General features: G+C 45.0%; 1 protein-coding gene across 3 annotated transcripts; it reads right to left on the bottom strand.

Moving 5' to 3' along the window:
* Window positions 1-2,464: 2,464 nt before the first annotated feature.
* On the bottom strand, window positions 2,465-13,692 carry LOC140852872 (uncharacterized). 3 transcript variants are annotated; one of them, XM_073246594.1, is made up of 5 exons: window positions 12,947-13,691; window positions 6,861-7,812; window positions 6,242-6,766; window positions 4,316-4,777; window positions 2,465-2,794 (listed from the first exon to the last, which is right to left on the bottom strand). In XM_073246594.1, exons 1-5 carry the CDS (start codon window positions 13,564-13,566, stop codon window positions 2,486-2,488), a joined length of 2,868 nt encoding a protein of 955 aa, XP_073102695.1. In that variant the 5' UTR covers window positions 13,567-13,691; the 3' UTR covers window positions 2,465-2,485. The 3 variants fall into 3 exon arrangements, with proteins under 3 accessions (XP_073102695.1, XP_073102696.1, XP_073102697.1); XM_073246595.1 differs by having other exon boundaries at window positions 2,706-2,972; window positions 12,947-13,692; XM_073246596.1 differs by having other exon boundaries at window positions 2,706-2,872; window positions 12,947-13,692.
* Window positions 13,693-17,713: the final 4,021 nt, after the last annotated feature.

The raw sequence follows: 17,713 nt of genomic DNA, 5'->3' as shown, positions 1-17,713 counted from the left end.
ACGTAACCACCATACCTTGGTATGACTATGATCAAAGAAATGACTTAAGATGGAGAGTTGGTTAGCCAACATCTAAATCACTTGCATAATTAGTAATGCAATAATAGAGCTCACATACAAATAAACAGCATCACTTAAATGCTCCATGTTGCCTTGGCAAAACCACTCTATTAACTTATGGACTATATGTGTTTGCTAATGCAATTGATGTAGACGCGTTCATATCTCTTTCAAGTGAGATCACAGTCAGCCTTTTCTTTTTTAGGTGGTCTAAGTCGTTCTCCTTTTTATTGTGCTGGTATTGGAAAATTAGCACAACTGACAATAGAAGGCTAGCTGTTATCTAAGATGGGGACTTGAGCCCGGGCCAGTGCGCATGGTTTCAAACGAACCACCACGTATCTTTGGTTTGGTTGGTGTGGAGAGCCGACTGGAACTCATCCGGCCGGAACGTCGCTATCGTACGTGCTCTCTTCCCAAATCGTGTGGCTCAAAATGGACGTCACATTTCCCATATCGTAATGCATGCAATGGATGTGGGACACATTTTATTTGTTTATTTCTGAATGATTTTTTTGGTAAGAATATAAAGCTAATTATAAAGCCCAACAAAAATCACCATTCATATAATTTAGCTTGGACACGTAACTCATCTCAGGTAGACGCCAGCGAGAGAGCGGGCCATGTGAACCCTGAGACTTTCTTGAGATAGCTCCAATTATTTCGGCAAATGATGACCTCATATTTGATTCTCACATGGGTACATTTGATGGTAGACAATTTTGGTAGGAGCAAAATTGGACAAGAAGGAAAGAAAGACTGATATAAATTGCCAGAGTACTTTGGTGGCAATCCTTAAACCGTTTGATCCATTTAACTTGACCCGACCTATTATAGACCGAATTAGATTATCTATTCAGATTCGGGTATAACTTCGATTATTCAATGCTCCAACTAAAACCTTGTTTAGGGAGAGGAGAGGTGTGGCTGTAAGCGTGTTGCCCATGTAGCAACTCCTTGTCCTTAATTGACATGGTGAATGTCTGAAATATATAAGCAGGTCATTGTAGAACTTATGGTTTGTTATGGATCATGTTATATGACTTATCCTAATTCTTTTTCCTAATCTTTCAGCAATAAAAATCGTGATTTTGTAGGAAAATGAAACAAAACACATGCATGGTTAATTGCAAAGGAAACCAAGCATGGATGATGCAGAAAGAGACAAGAGACAACTCTAGGATCCAACATGTTCGCGGTGTGCAAGGTAAGAGATAATGCACTTGAGACCATGACCCGCTATTTTCCATCGCTCATCCAACTAGTAGCTTGTCTGCTAGGGGATGCACCCAAATTTCTTGCCCATCATCAATAATCTCTCATAAAGGGAGCCAAACTGATGAGGCCCACCAAACTGGTGGGCAAAATTTCATTGGCATGCAAAAAATAAGAAAACTATCTCAGCCTACCATAGCTTCCCGATCATACCAGAATTCTTCTGTCCTGCAGTAATATCACTGTGCTCTAATAGAATTTGACCACCCTACCGACTAGTGCTCACAAATGTTAGCCAAATATACATCTCATATTTATGATCTTTGTTTTTTGATGGAGGCTATGATGATGACGTTATATATTGATGAATTTTCAACTCAGTTATGCAAAATTGGGTCTGAAAAACCTAACAGGTCTGTTACACCATGGAGGATCATTTTCACCAGGCTCTCCTTTGGTGTAGAGGTATCTTGTCAATTTAATATCTCCCTACCCTCTGATTTGATCCAGACACGGCAACTAGAATGTCCCCCGTTCTGCAAGGGACTCAAAGCTGTTCAGCTAAATATCTGACATCACTGTTGTGAAGTCCTGGATGGCAACATCGTTCAGAAAGCTTTGCCATATAGTTTTTGTCGAGATATTAAAGCAATTGATATGTAGGCTTCAGAATCATACATTGAAACATTGTTGCAAGAAAACTTGGAAGCAATAGGGAAGGAAGATGGCTGCCTATATCAGACTCGTAATTTTTGGTTCCAGCTTTCAACTTACGAACAGCCAAAGCAGAATGAAGGGAAATTCTGGTAACTCATCATACAACAGGAGTCTATTACTCTCTTTAAATCTATGATCTAAGGTTTGAAGATCATGAAAGTAGCTTACAGGAAAAACAGAGTAGAGATCATGAACCAACACCTCCACACTTCTTTTGTAGATCACACATTTTTTTTTCGGATAGCTAGATATCTACCAAAGAACTTCTCATAATCAGCACAGGTGTCTATTTCATATAATCAATCAGTGCAATCATCATCCATGTGGTGCTATCCAGATATGTACCTTTGAAATGTTTCTATAGTTTCGGTGTATTTCTCTGGCAGCAGACACCAAAACCAATCCTTCTGAAAGTCATGGAGATCAGCATAGTTTTACCAAAACATGCAGCAGGATCATAAAAGAAAAAATATTTTAGCTCATAGAAGGCATTTTATTTTATATATGCAATGGTACATCCATAGTTCATAGGGCTTTCTTCTTCAAATTTGGCAACACGAGGATGATTTCTGAGAATGTCCATGGCACATTCCTTAACAGCATCGGTGCCCATCCCATGAACAACAAAGAGAACCCCATTAGACCTGCATCCAGAAATGGCCATGTGAAGATGATGGGATGCTTCTTCAACTCGCATGCCTCGCAAATCAACTGTATTCTTGGATGTCCTCACAGCTGGCCCAAAAGAAACCTCATCTTTGTTTGCCCGCACAGAAGCTTCCTTGTAATATTGTCCCTGATCCTGTCGCAGCTCATGTGCCAATAAAGTTAATAGAGGGTCTCTAAACTTTGCCAGTCGCTAATCAAGAAAGACTCATTGCTGAGAAAACAGCACAAGCAGATGCCTCCTATTATAAGTAGAAGAACATTCTGGGGCTTTTGCTTTGACTAATACAAAGGACGAACACATACTTATGTGCCTAGTCAGATGCATGATATTAGAACATGAAGGTAAATATTTCAAATAATGATCGTTATTTTCTAAAAAAAATACATATTAATTGGCCTGCCAAAATAGATCATGGTGGAACCTAACTGGAAATGAAAATAAATTGTGGTGCATAAATGCATGGATTGTATGTATCCAATTAGAAAACCAATTATACTTGGACATAACTAGGGGATATATAGCACATATAACATTAGACATAAACCAATGAATTTTGGAAGGGAAGGGGAGAGTTTAAGGAAGAAAAATACTCTATTCTAGTTCTCTTGTTCCATGCGAGCACCATATCCAAGTGCGTAGGCATTATATGCTCTCTATTATGTATGTCCAATTTTCTAAACAAGTTTCATGCACCAAAAAAAAAAGGAAAGAAATCACTGGAGATCATTATAAAAGACACGATTTGAATGAGAAGAAATCTCAGTGGCTGCACAACGACTGTTAACATGCCTCACATTAGTAGTCCTATAAAGTAGTCCTGACATTGTCACCAAATAGACCAAATTCAAATCTGAAACATATGACATAGAGCATGAACAGAGATAAAGGTCCAGCTAGATGGCAAAGGGGAGAGACAAAATTAACAAATGGCAAGGTAGGCAGAATATAATCCATATATGAAGTAATATGGTCCAAATTCTGTGCATACTCATATCACATATATGTGTGCAATTGTATGCAAGACAGATGCATGCAAGCTAAATGAGGATACCAGTGTGACAATGCATTGAAATTCCAACTTAACATATAAGAATGATGCATTGATATAGGTCCCTGAGGTATAGAAAACAATTGCATCTGCATATATGAAGCAACTGTTATTGCAAATCTGGGGAGCATGAGTACATATACAAGGAAATGTACATAACACTGATAAATTTCTCTGTAGAAGCATCTAAAATAACAGTTAAGTATATTAAACTTAAAACAGAAGCTCCCAGGGAATTTTGGGAGATGGTCTCATCAATTCAAGGAATTTTCTGGTGCTAAAGGATTAAAAAATTGTTTGGAGAGATTATAATGGATCAGTTGATTGTTTTGAATTGGCTGATGTGGAAGGAACCATGTACAAGAGACACAATAATGACTTTTGGTCATTGTATTTGTATCAAAGCGATCCACTGGATTTAAGAGGGAAGATGCAGGGAGGTTGGGGGAAATCGTTCACATAACTAAAGCACAAATTTTGAAGATCCATCTTTCTTCGAGAATGTCTATGTTAAAATGATTAACTATATCAAAAGAAAGGTATCTAAGAAAAGCTAAGCTAAAAGGATGAACCAGAAATAATTGAAGTACAGTTTTCCGACACACCTGCACTTTTAAGTGTGATGCAGAATATACTGTATCCTTCATGCTACCTTCAACCAACTTCATGTCTGTTTTCTTCACACGTACCTTCATTTTTCCATACTGCACCATAGCAATGTCATCTTTTGCTGGAGCTTCAATTACAGCGGCCAACTTATTTCCTAACCCTTTCACATATACTTTGTCTCCAATTTGTCGTATATATGAACTGTGACTGTCTGTTTTTTGAAATAGGGTATCATCACCTGGATGGTGAGCTGCAACAATGGAGGCAATAGCAGCCTCCGCTTCTCTAATCATTGATTTAAACTGATCGGGACTTGCATTTTTAAGTTGAGTTTCAAAATTCTTGATTATGGAATCCATTTGAGACTTCACAGTCTTTAATTCCTGTTGCACCCGATGGGATTCTTTTGCCTTCAGAGCAGAAACACGCCTATCAAGATCTTCCGCCTCAGAGTGAATCTATATGATCCAAGAAAGCAATATGAAGATTCAGAGGTACAGCACATTAGAGAAAGATGCAAAACCATGCTTTTTATATGGCATATCATTGATACTTTGCAAATGAAATCAACACCAACACAGCAGCAAAATTTGAACCCAACATCTGGAAAGAAAACGAATCAGATTCAAAGCATACATGGTGTCGCTCTTTAGTTCTTATTCATAACAATGCTCTAATGGCGTCTTGTATTTAGAAGTTATGAAGGAATATGGCCTCTCCACTGCACTCTAGCACAGAAGATTGAGGCACACAGGAGGGGGGTATGGTGGAGAGGGACAGGGAGATGGGGAGGAGTCAGCAGGGGGGAAGAAGGGCGAAAACAGGACTTGCAGAGGTCCTTTTCTCCCTCCCTCCATAAATGGGCTTGGGGAGTACTAGTTGATGTGGGCCAGGCTGGGCCTGATATCTTTTAATACTAGAAATCCTGTTTCCAATCCTACGGATTGGGCAGGATTATTCAAAGAGGCCCTTATATCGAAACTCCCATCAATGCAAGGATTGAGCCAGGTGATACATGAACTTCATGCATCATAAAGATGAACTTAAAGAAATATAGCTGCTGACACCTTGTTGAATTTGTCTGGACATGTTCCTTATTAGTACAATACTAGAATCTCCTTACAGTGATATTTTGCCAGGAGTCAGAGCTCAACAGTGATGCAGCAGGAATTTCTTTAAGATCGAGATTAGTTTTAGCGTTCGGAATACTACATGTAAATAATTCTTCATATTGAGTCTAGGCTTCACTAGGGGAGAAAGCATTATTTTAGTAAGCTCAAGGCGATCACTTGGACAATCGATGTCAACTCAGTTGTTTCAGAATTTAATTTAGTTTAGTTACATGACCGGTGGGGGATCCCCTCTATCTAATAATTTCTTTGGGCTCATCCACATAACTCATGTTTGACTCTTGTGATTAGCTCTTCTTGGCTGAAAGCAACAGGCTAAAGGATAGGGTCTAACATAACCCACCCAATTTATTAATGAGAAAAAGTATAAGATGAGAACAAGAAAGAAAAGAGAGAAGAGGGGGAATGAGAAAAAATAACAGTTGAAAGGAACAAAAGGTAAATAAGCTAAAATTAGAATAGCTAAAATTTGACAAAGGTGATCATCCAGCTAATAACAAATTGATCTTGTTGGCATAATAAATCTGAGAGACTGAACACATCCATCAAATAGATATGATCATGTTTATGAAGATACCTCTTGTGCACATTGAAGATCCAGTGATAAGAAATATAAAATAGCTGGAAAGAAGCAATGACCCAAACCTTTTGTGAAACTTACCAATTAGAAGGGATGGAACCTACTCTACCATTAGAGACAATTCTACATAGGTAACTACCACATGACTTCACTATAAAATGATTGTTCATGGGTTTAATCAATTATTGCCTTAGCAAATGATAAGAAAATACCTCAAGATGTAACCTCTTAACTTCTGAAAGAACAGATGCAGCTTCCTTTGATTGAGCCTCTAACAGGTTCCTTTCTTCCAACAATGACTGATAAAGCAAACCCTGCTGTTCCCTTTGTTTGTCAGGGGCTAGCCTCTCAACCCATTCTTGTGCACGGTCCAGCACCTTCTGATCAAAGCCAATTGACTTAGCAATACTCAAAGCATTGGAATTACCAGTACTTCCCCACAATATGCGATATGTAGGCTGCAAGCTTTCCACACAAAACTCCATAGCAGCATTTTCAAATCGAGAATCGCCATCCTTCAGATGGCTTAAGTCCGCAAAATGGGTAGTCACAACAGCTAGATCGACACAACCAGCAAGGTGCTGCATAATGCTGGTGGAAAGAGCCACACCTTCTGAAGGGTCGGTACCACTACCAATCTCATCAATGAGAACAAGTGAATCATTTGAAGCAACTTCCAATATCTTGCAGATGCGTGATATATGCCCACTAAAGGTTGAGAGATTATGCTCCAGTGACTTCAATCCAGAAAATACAGGTTTCAGAAATAAAACCAAATTTGATCACCTTAAGACACATATATCTTCTCTTTAAAAAAGGTAGAGAAACTACCTGATGATCACCAATATCAGCAAGAATCTGGTCGAACCATGGAAGTCTTGGCCTACCTCTAGCTGGCAAAAACATACCAGCCTTAGACATTAGTGCTGCCAAACCCAAGGTTTTCATAGTCGCAGTTTTACCTCCAGTGTTCGGTCCAGAGATCACAAGCACCTTTGTGGTATATCCAATCCTGATGTCTATGGGTACTGGTGTTTCAGCTTCGGGCAAATCTTCAGACTCCATCAGCCCATCTCTCCTATTCAACATTTCTGAGCTCCCAGCTTCTGGTATTGAAATAGATGACAAACTTCTAAGTGAAGGCTGAAGGAGCAAAGGATGTTGAATACCTTGAATATCTATTGACAGAGAGTCCGTAGATATACTTGACTTGATACTTTGATGGCCCTCGCTGAAAACTGGGCGCACACCATTCATCCACAGGGCATAAGCACCCCTGGCAGAAGCAAGATCCAACTCCAGAATCTTTTCCATCAAAAGCCTGAACTTTGTTTCTGAGCATGCAATTTCGGAAGATAGGAAACCCAAAATAGCAAGCTCCTCATCTTTCTCATCATTCAAAAGCCTAACTTCCATGTTGTTCAGCTCAACAGCATCTCTTGGCTCCATAAAATATGTTGCTCCCGAGCTACTGGAACTTAGAACAACACCTTCAGGAAGTAGAGACTTGTGAGAAGCCTTAATACCAATACACATTCTTGACCTACGCTTGGTAATCAGAGGACTGTCAATGCCACCAGCCTGGAAAACATTCATGGATATTTCCCTTAACAAAGACTCCAGTCTCTCCATGTTCTGCTTCCTTTCCAACCTAACAGATTCCAACTTCACACTAGCTCGATCCAGAACTACAGAGAGAGTACAGTCAATACAAAATCCGATCTTGTTTGCTATATCTGTAAGGAAATCACAATCTTGGAGTATATCAAGTAGAGGAGCCAACCTGTGCAGGAATAAGCAAATGATAGTATCATGTAACTGCTGCTTGTAAATCAGGAACATAAATAAAACAGAGAAATGGGCTTGATCTGAAAAGCTATGAGCATCCAAAATCTAACTCAGGGCTGCACATAGTCTAATCAGATACCCTGCTTACTAAATCTAACACGAAAGAAGAAGCTGTGTGCATGTAACTTGAATTATTAAAATTACGCCTTTCACTGCAGCAAAGTTAAAAATTCCTGCTACCGGAAATTTTCAAAGGTAGCGCCTTTAAATTCCTCGACAAAAGACATCCGGGGGACGGGGAACGAATTATGGTCACTGAATTTCTGGAGGTAATTCGCCAAGCTCAAGTAAGATCTTTGCGTTGATTTAGAGGAAATGCAAATGTTCTTGTTGGGATATACCGACCGACGACCCCGACGGACGACCCCGACGGACGACCGACTCCGACGGACGACCCCGACGGACGACCCCGACCGACTCCGACTAGCCGACCGACCGACCGACTGGCCGACCGACCGACCGACCGGCCGACCGACCGACTCCGACGGACGACTCCGACGGACGACCGACCGACCGACCGACCGACTGGCCGACCGACCGACCGACCGACTGGCCGACCGACCGACCGGCCGACCGACCGACTAGCCGACCGGTCGACCGACCGACCGGCCGACCAACCGACCAACGGAGGGGCCCGACACCACTCAGCTGGCTACCGACCTAGGGTCGGTCGACTCCTCCGATCGCCGTACAGCCGCCAGACCTTGTCAGTCCTGACAGCAGCATGCGGCACGGCTATCTAGAGGCATTGTCCCACCAAGGGCATTGTCAACCCTGGTGATTTGACAGCCCCACGGCGACATGACACTTTCACGGCGACTCTGACAGTCTACAGTGAGTTGACAGTTCCTCACTTGTCTGCGCCATTAATGACGGCGCCATACCGCGCTCCACTATATAACTCGGGGAAGGCAACAGTGCAAGGGGTCCGCTCCCCCACTTCTCGACTCCAAAAACACAGGCTCGCTCCTCTCTCTCCCTCTCTCTCTCTCGATCGAGCTCTCTGTCTTCATTTCACTGTTGCCCAGTCACCTCTCTGACTTGACCGTCGGAGGGTCCCCGCCGGAGCCGCCTCCGGTCAGTGTGGACTTCTCGTTTTTGCAGGTGCACGCTCCTCGGCGATCGGACGACGAGGCGATTGGCCGCAACAGATTGGCGCGCCAGGAAGGGGACAGAATGACAAAGACAAGAGCCCAACGATCGAGGATCACCGGATCGGCAAGGCGCTCTTCCCGCCGGGAAGAGGCCTCCCCGCCACCGCCGGCGGCGGAGCCCAGCTCTCCACACCCCGCGGTGACCACCGAGGCGCAGATCGCGTCCATCGTACGGCAGATGACCGTACTGACGGACGCAGTCAAGAGCCTCCAGCAACAACCGGCGGCCCGTCCGATGCCCTCCAGGAGCAGCCGCCGACGACCGCGCCGATCCCTGTCGCCTCCGCGCGAGCGCCCTCAACAGCTCTCCCACGGAGAAGAGGAGGAGCGGCCCTGGCGTGCTGACCGACGGTCCCAGCAGCCCTCTCCTTCCCCGCTGGAAAGGACAAGGAAGGAGAAACGACCGCGCACGCCGTCGGCCTCCCTCTCAGAATCTTCCGGAGACTCCACTCCCGGGGTCTCCCAGCATCGACGAGCGGACGACTACGAGCGCCGGTTCGAGGAAATCGACCGCCGGCTCGCGCAGTTGCAGATGGACGGCCAGAAGTCTTCGAACGACGTCGACTTCCAGACCGCCCAACCTCTCTCCCGACTGGTCCTCGACGAACCGATTCCTAGTCGGTTCAAGATGCCGCACGTGGAGCCATATGACGGCTCCACCGACCCAGTCGACCACCTCGAGAGCTACAAAGCTCTCATGACGATTCAAGGGGCAACCGACGCTCTCCTTTGCATCGGCTTCCCCGCCACGCTCCGCAAGGCTGCCAGGGCCTGGTACTCCGGTCTCCGATCGGGAAGCATCCACTTCTTCGGGCAGCTCGAGCATTCTTTCGTGGTCCATTTCAGCACCAGTCGGAAGCCGCCACGAACCTCGGACAGTCTTTTCTCCCTCAAGCAGAGAGAAAATGAGACTCTACGACACTTCGTGACGCGATTCAACGCGGCCACGCTTGAGGTCCGAGACCTTAATGGAGACATGGCCATCTCGGCCATGAAACGGGGGCTAAGGACATCCCGGTTCACCTACTCCCTGGACAAAACCCTCCCCCGAACATACGCCGAACTGCTGGAGCGCGCGTACAAGTACATGCGCGCAAACGAAGGAGCTTCCGACCGGCGCCTGACTTAAGGCACGGGCCGAAAAGAAAAATGGAAGAAAGGTCGGGCCCATGCTGAACCCAGCAGGCCCTCCACCGATAGATGGGTCTTGCCCCGACAATGGAGTCCGAGACCGACGCATCGCAGGTATGACTCCTACGCCCCTCTCCCCGCTCCTCGTGCGCAGATCCTGATAGAGATCGAAGGAGCGGAGAATCTACGACGGCCTCAGCCTCTGAAGGCAAAAGGCCCCGACCAACATGGCCGATCGTCGATCGCCGAATCAACGGCTCGATCGTCGATCGCCGAGATCAACGGCCTCTGAAGGCAAAAGGCCCCGACCAACACGGCCGATCGTCGATCGCCGAATCAACGGCTCGATCACCGATCGCCGAACCGACGGCCTCGACCTCTGAAGGCAAAAGGCCCCGACCAACATGGCCGATCGTCGATCGCCGAATCAACGACTCGATCACCGATCGCCGAACCGACGGCCTCGACCTCTGAAGGCAAAAGGCCCCGACCAACATGACCGATCGTCGATCGCCAAAATCGACGGCCTCAGCCTTTGAAGGCAAAAGGCCCCGACCAACATGGCCGATCGTCGATCGCCGAATCAACGGCTCGATCACCGATCACCGAAATCGACGGCCTTGACCTCTGAAGGCAAAAGGCCCCGACCAACATGGCCGATCGTCGATCGCCGAATCAACGGCTCGATCGTCGATCGCCGAGATCGACGGCCTCTGAAGGCAAAAGGCCCCGACCAACACGGCCGATCGTCGATCGCCGAATCAACGGCTCGATCACCGATCGCCGAACCGACGGCCTCGGCCTCTGAAGGCAAAAGGCCCCGACCAACATGGCCGATCGTCGATCGCCGAATCAACGGCTCGATCACCGATCGCCGAACCGACGGCCTCGGCCTCTGAAGGCAAAAGGCCCCGACCAACATGACCGATCGTCGATCGCCGAAATCGACGACCCCAGCCTTTGAAGGCGAAAGGCCCCGACCAACATGGCCGATCGTCGATCGCCGAATCAACGGCTCGATCACCGATCGCCGAACCGACGGCCTCGGCCTCTGAAGGCAAAAGGCCCCGACCAACACGGCCGATCGTCGATCGCCGAATCAACGGCTCGATCACCGATCGCCGAAATCGACGGCCTCAACCTTTGAAGGCAAAAGGCCCCGACCAACACGGCCGATCGTCGATCGCCGAATCAACGGCTCGATCACCGATCGCCGAAATCGACGGCCTCAGCCTTTGAAGGCAAAAGGCCCCGACCAACACGGCCGATCGTCGATCGCCGAATCAACGGCTCGATCACCGATCGCCGAAATCGACGGCCTCAGCCTTTGAAGGCAAAAGGCCCCGACCAACACAGTCGATCGTCGATCGCCGAATCAACGGCTCGATCACCGATCGCCGAAATCGACGGTCTCAGCCTTTGAAGGCGAAAGGCCCCGACCAACGGCTCGATCACCGATCGCCGAACCGACGGCCCCCACCTCTGAAGGCAAAGGGCTTCGACTAATGCGGCTGGCTAACTTGCCGACTTAGCTTCGACTAAGAAAGGCAAAATGCCAAGACGACCGCAGTCGTATTTGCGACATACCGATCTGGTCACGACCGATCGAAGGATATTCGGCTTGCCACCGTTTATCATACATCCCGACGCATACGTCCGACCAAAGGCCGGACAATGGATATTCGACTTGCCATCGTTATCCTATCCGAATACGTCGGATGCTACTCGACTATCAGATTCTGCGGAATGATCGTGTCGACGAGCAACGTTCGGAGGTTGGCCGACCTCCGACCCGACGTGCATGCTCGACCTACAGTCGGGACGACCGATATTGGATCGTTCGTTGATGTGATCGACAGAGTCGGGGCAGGAAAAGACGGAAAACCACTCCTTTCGTCCGAAGCCGTCGCCCACGTGTTCACGCGAGCCAACACGACATCGGGCTCAGGAGTAGGGGGGGCAACTGTTGGGATATACCGACCGACGACCCCGACGGACGACCCCGACCCCGACCGACTCCGACGGACGACCCCGACCGATTCCGACTGGCCGACCGACCAACCGACCGACCGACCGGCCGACCGACCGACTGGCCGACTGACCGACCGGCCGACCGACTCCGACGGACGACTCCAACTGGCCGACCGACCGACCGACCGACCAACGGAGGGGCCCGACACCACTCAGCTGGCTACCGACCTAGGGTCGGTCGACTCCTCCGATCGCCGTACAGCCGCCAGACCTTGTCAGTCCTGACAGCAGCATGCGGCACGGCTATCTAGGGGCATTGTCCCACCGAGGGCATTGTCAACCCTGGTGATTTGACAGCCCACGGCGACATGACACTTTCACGGCGACTCTGACAGTCTACAGTGAGTTGACAGTTCCTCACTTGTCTGCGCCATTAATGACGGCGCCATACCGCGCTCCACTATATAACTCGGGGAAGGCAACAGTGCAAGGGGTCCGCTCCCCCACTTCTCGACTCCAAAAACACAGGCTCGCTCCTCTCTCTCCCTCTCTCTCTCGATCGAGCTCTCTGTCTTCATTTCACTGTTGCCCAGTCACCTCTCTGACTTGACCGTCGGAGGGTCCCCGCCGGAGCCGCCTCCGGTCAGTGTGGACTTCTCGTTTTTGCAGGTGCACGCTCCCGGCGATCGGACGACGAGGCGATTGGCCGCAACAGTTCTTATATGGCTTGGTGGGGAAAAACAAAAAAGCTAAGTTGCAGTTTTGATTCAAAAAATAAGTATTTGAGGACAGGAATTAGATAGAGCTAGTCACCTATCGGGAGACTCTGCAGCGGCCGAAACTTGCTCCAGCTGTTCAAACACCCTTCTTGCAGACCGGAGACTCCGCTCCACGGCACAGAGCTCCCTAATGGTGAGCAGCTGTCCATCAACTGCCGACCTCACAATCTCGGACACATCATCGATCCCAGAAAAATCCAACGGCTGCGGAAGGAGCACGACCGCCGCCGCCTGATCCAAGAGCTTCAGGCTCTCTTCACGATCTCGACCAATCGGAAGACTCCCGCTCCGGCACAGAGCTTTACCAGCGCTCGTAGAGACAAAGGCGCAGACTTGTGAGCACACCAAGCTCCATTCCAGGGCTTCCTCCGTCTCCTTCCGGAGCTCCTCGCGAAGAACCTCGGAAACCCCAGCTTCATTTCTCGGCTTCTGAAAGTCATTTGAGAGCCCAAAGCTCCCGGCTTTCTCCTGGGAGGCGTTGGAATCCCTAATTCCGGTGCCGAAGGAACATAAGCCGATCTTATTATCAGAGAGATTTGAAGCTCTGATTGATGTGGGCGTTGAAACCCTAGATTTGGGAGGGACAGAAATGGTCAAATGGGGAGGGAAAAAGAGATTTGGGAGTTTTTTGACGGGTATGAAGCAATCGAACATTATTTAGAGGGAACGATGAAACGAGTCCGGAGACCCCGCTGGCTGCTGCTATTTTTTATGGAGGTCGGGTGGAGTCCCGAGGGGAAGCGCGGCATCTTATCCGGTTCGTTTTGGAGGGAAATGGTGTCAAAGATGTCAGAGGACTGGATTTTGTTTGAGGAGCCGAGCAGGTTGCGGTCCGGTCATCGATGCTTGACGATGTGCACGCACAAATCATAATGCGCAGCCATTCCGCACGAACTCTAAAGCAGGAGCGCGTGATGGACGGGTGATATGAGCTGTCTACTATGGTCTCCCTGTCTGTTCGATCTAGCATAATTTTTTTTTCTACTATTCATGTTAGAAAAATCCTAGAGTTCATACTATAGGTGGCAATTAGATCGGATCGGATATAAATGGATGGGATCAAATACGGATTGAATCAGAAAATAATAAAATTGAACCCAACCTATTTATTAGATCGGTCAAAATTTTAAATTTAAACTTGACCCATTTAATATAGATCATCCGATCCGACCTATTTAACATATTTATCCGATATATTTAATATATTTATTAAACAGTTAATCTGTTTAATCGATCCGATCCAATTCATTTAATCTGTTTATCGTTCAACTTATTTATTAGATGAACAACTTGTTTAACCAATTCGATCGAATCCGTTAAATATATTTATCATTTAACTTATTTATTAGATAAATAATATATTTAACCGATCCGATCCAACTCGTTTAACCTGTTTATTGTTGTATGTTATGATTTTTATTAAAAAATATAAAAATTAAAATAAATTCAATTTTTTAAGAATAATCAAGATAAATGTTTGTACGTGTTTGTGCATGAATTCAATTTTACCGCTTCCATTGGTGCATGTTTGATGCACGATAACATGAGTTCATGAATGCCTAAAGTATGTAAGATATTGAAGATACAATATTCATGAGTATGTTTCTGTTTTGGCAGCAATATTCATGACCATGTTCAACAGAAACCTTTGAACAACCAACAATCTTAAGAAGCAGCATACTAAAGTGATATAACTGTCAAAAATCATACTTACATAATCCAGAGGAGACATGTTTTTCGGGCTGCAAACAGCATGCACTCCAAGCTCCAATAACAGCGGAAATGCTTCAACAAATAAAGTTTATATTAACCATCAAAAAATTAAACAGTTAGAACATCAAAAAAAAAAAAAAAAAGAAGAGGCTTAGATTTGGTATTCTATCTATAACTAAATCAAAATGACAACAATCGGTTGCCTGTAGAAGAAGGCCATCCAAAATTGTTGCTGTTAGAAATAGTTAAATCAGTAAAAAATATTTCAAAATCATCATAACCTCTCTACACAAATCTTACAATAAACTTTTATGCATAAGCCATACTGCGCATTTTGACATCCAGCATAAAAAACAAAAATTAAAAGAACAAATTGATCTGCTAATCAAGACCAAAAAATAAAAAACAACTTTAAATTGATCTGCTAATCAAGATCAAGACCAAAAAAGAACTCCAAATTGACATGCTAATCAAGACTAAGACAAAAAACAACTCCAAGACATCAGGAAATCAGCAGATCTAGTAACCAAGACCAAAAAACAGATCTAGTAACTAGCAGATCTAATAACCAAGATAAAAAAATAACTCCAAACTGATCATCAACAAAACTACAACCAACCTCATCAGATCTAACAAAGCAAAGTCCTCAAGACGTCAGTAGTATCAGTAGTATCATCCACATCAGAAAATAATTTATTGAACAAAACCTCAAGAAAATAATTAAAAAATTGGATAAAAACACCATATTTATAGAAAAAAATGCAGATCCGAACGAAAAGAAGCACGGATTAAAACAAGTGAAACAGAAATCACAAGATGTTCTCACCTGGAAATGAAACAGAGAGAAAAATGCAGGCAGAAAGTAACCCACTTCTCATGGCTTCTTCGGAATGGAGCTGTGGAGCTCGAAGGAGGACCACCACTTCTCACGACTATGGAAACCCTAGAGCCTCAACCACCACTTCTCCTTCCCTTTGTCCAGTGGAGGATCAAAGGAGGAAAAAAAAACCCTAAAGCATCGAGAGTGGAGAATGAGATGGGATGAAAAAATGGAATGGGATCGAAATGGAGCATAATCGACAGAGAGTCTTAATCGCCGAAATACTGAATGACACCGATCGAACCCCTTTCCTTTGTCCAATGGAGGATCGAAGGAGGAAAAGAAAACCCTAGAGCATCGAGAGTGGAGAACGAGATGGGATGAAAAAATAGAATGGGACCGAAGTGGAGCAGAACCGGTTGGGAGTCACAGAAATATCGAATGACACCAACCGAACCCTAAAGCCCTTAAGCCTTAAAGGTCTTCAGCTGTCAGCCTGTCACAGGTTAAATACATTTAACCCAACCCGATCTATTTATTAAACGGGTTAAATGGGTCAACTATCTGAAATCTGAACCCGATTCGATTATTAAACAGGTTAAATAGGTTGATCCATTTATGATTCAAATCCGTTTAATCCAAATCCAAATCTGTTTATGACGGGTTGAATGTGGGTCGGATTGGCAGATCGGATCAATTTTTGCCACCCTTAGTCCATATTGAGCTCGGAGATTTTTTTTTTGGCGTAAGTCTTTGCCAGCTAATAGGGGCAAAAAAATATTTTCATCAGAAGCCAAGCCGTGGTATTTATGTTGTGTTAATCTTCAGCAAGTGGATAAAAAATTAATAGAAGCTCTAAAACTCAGCCTCGAAAGAATTTCTAGTATATTACTGTCTTTTCTTCTTTTTTAATTATTTTTGAAATTCGATATAGGAATATAATCCAATATAATAGATGTTGGGGTGAATACATAGAGTTACAACCTTGGAAGAATCCCAGCCATCTTATTCAACTAAATTTGACACTCATCTACAGTGCCAGGTCTACTCGGACACTTATCAACAAGGTTAAGTCCAACGATATGCAACTGGCAATGCTCAAGAACCTATCCGACAATATGCCTATTTATAAACCGACGATCTTGTTAGTATTTAACTGATGGTTTTATTTGGATCTCTGTCGAGTATATTAGGAAGAATCTTAATTTGCAACCCGAAAGTAGGGATCAGAATGATCACGATGCATGACGAAAGTATTAATTACTCATAATTGAAGAATTATGGGCCAAAATAACCACCAACTAAACCTACATTGAGTTCAATAACTTTCACATTTCTATACTTTGAGGAACGGAAGTTACAAAGCAACCAAACACTCCACCTCTATATAAGAGGAGGTAAGAGGGGGATTGGATAAATTTTGGCAGGCTAATTAAGCTCTCGCTCCTATGATTTTTTCTAACATTCCCTTAACTTCAATTGACTTAGGCATCAAAGGATCCAATCATATCCGATAAGTGGATTTTTTACAGATTCATTCTCCATCGAGGGCAAGGCGCACTTACTTGGCACCTAACTAAGTAATTTTTTAGAGTTTAGCGACAACGATAGGTATGAGGGCTTTGTTTTTTTTTTTAAAGATGAATTCTTGATACAAAGTTATAGAAGTATATGTGTATATCTCGATATTGTAAAATAATATATTTTGATAAATTAATAATATCATACAATAAGAAATAAAAAAGTATGGTATGTTGAGGATTTTTAAACATAGGATTTTGCTATGATGCTTCAAAAGATGGTTTAATCTTTTTATAACTGACATACTTCTGATCGTCAGATTAAAGATAGATGGCTTGAATTTCACCATCAGCAATCAGTTTGGAGCATCAATGTGTGTGGCTGATACGATAAATATCTCAAAGATCCAAATTATTTGAATATTAAAATGGATGGCAAGTCCTATAATTAAATTAAATATGCCAGATTTTTGTTTTGTCAAAAGCCTTCACCCCACCCCTCCTCTCTCAAATTGTGATTTCTCCACGATGGTGGGTGGCAGAGTTGGAGAAGGCTCGAGAAGGAGGAGAAGTTTGGGAGAGGGGGGCATGCATCGAGGGTGGAGGAGGAGGAGCGGGGTGGGGCGACAGGGTTGTCACCAACGATGGAGGAATAGGAGGAGGAAGGGAGGGGGTTGGGGTGTGGGGGGGTGGTTGGGATGTTCTGAATATCGAAGAGGAGGAAGAAAAGGAGAGGGAGCTTAGGTCT

The sequence above is a fragment of the Elaeis guineensis genome, chromosome 12 (genome assembly GCF_000442705.2).
Source record: "Elaeis guineensis isolate ETL-2024a chromosome 12, EG11, whole genome shotgun sequence".
NCBI lineage: Eukaryota > Viridiplantae > Streptophyta > Magnoliopsida > Arecales > Arecaceae > Elaeis > Elaeis guineensis.
This window is presented reverse-complemented; position numbering and strand designations above follow the sequence as displayed.

What these genes read in the sequence shown, in the direction of transcription:
- LOC140852872 (XM_073246594.1), bottom strand. Translation starts at nt 13,566, where the DNA reads ATGTTCGATTGCTTCATACCCGTCAAAAAACTCCCAAATCTCTTTTTC. An exon ending in CTGATATTGGTGATCATCAG is followed by an intron (nt 6,767 to 6,860) that starts GTAGTTTCTCTA and finishes TCTGGATTGAAG; the next exon opens with TCACTGGAGCATAATCTCTC. An exon ending in TTAAGAGGTTACATCTTGAG is followed by an intron (nt 4,778 to 6,241) that starts GTATTTTCTTAT and finishes TGGATCATATAG; the next exon opens with ATTCACTCTGAGGCGGAAGA.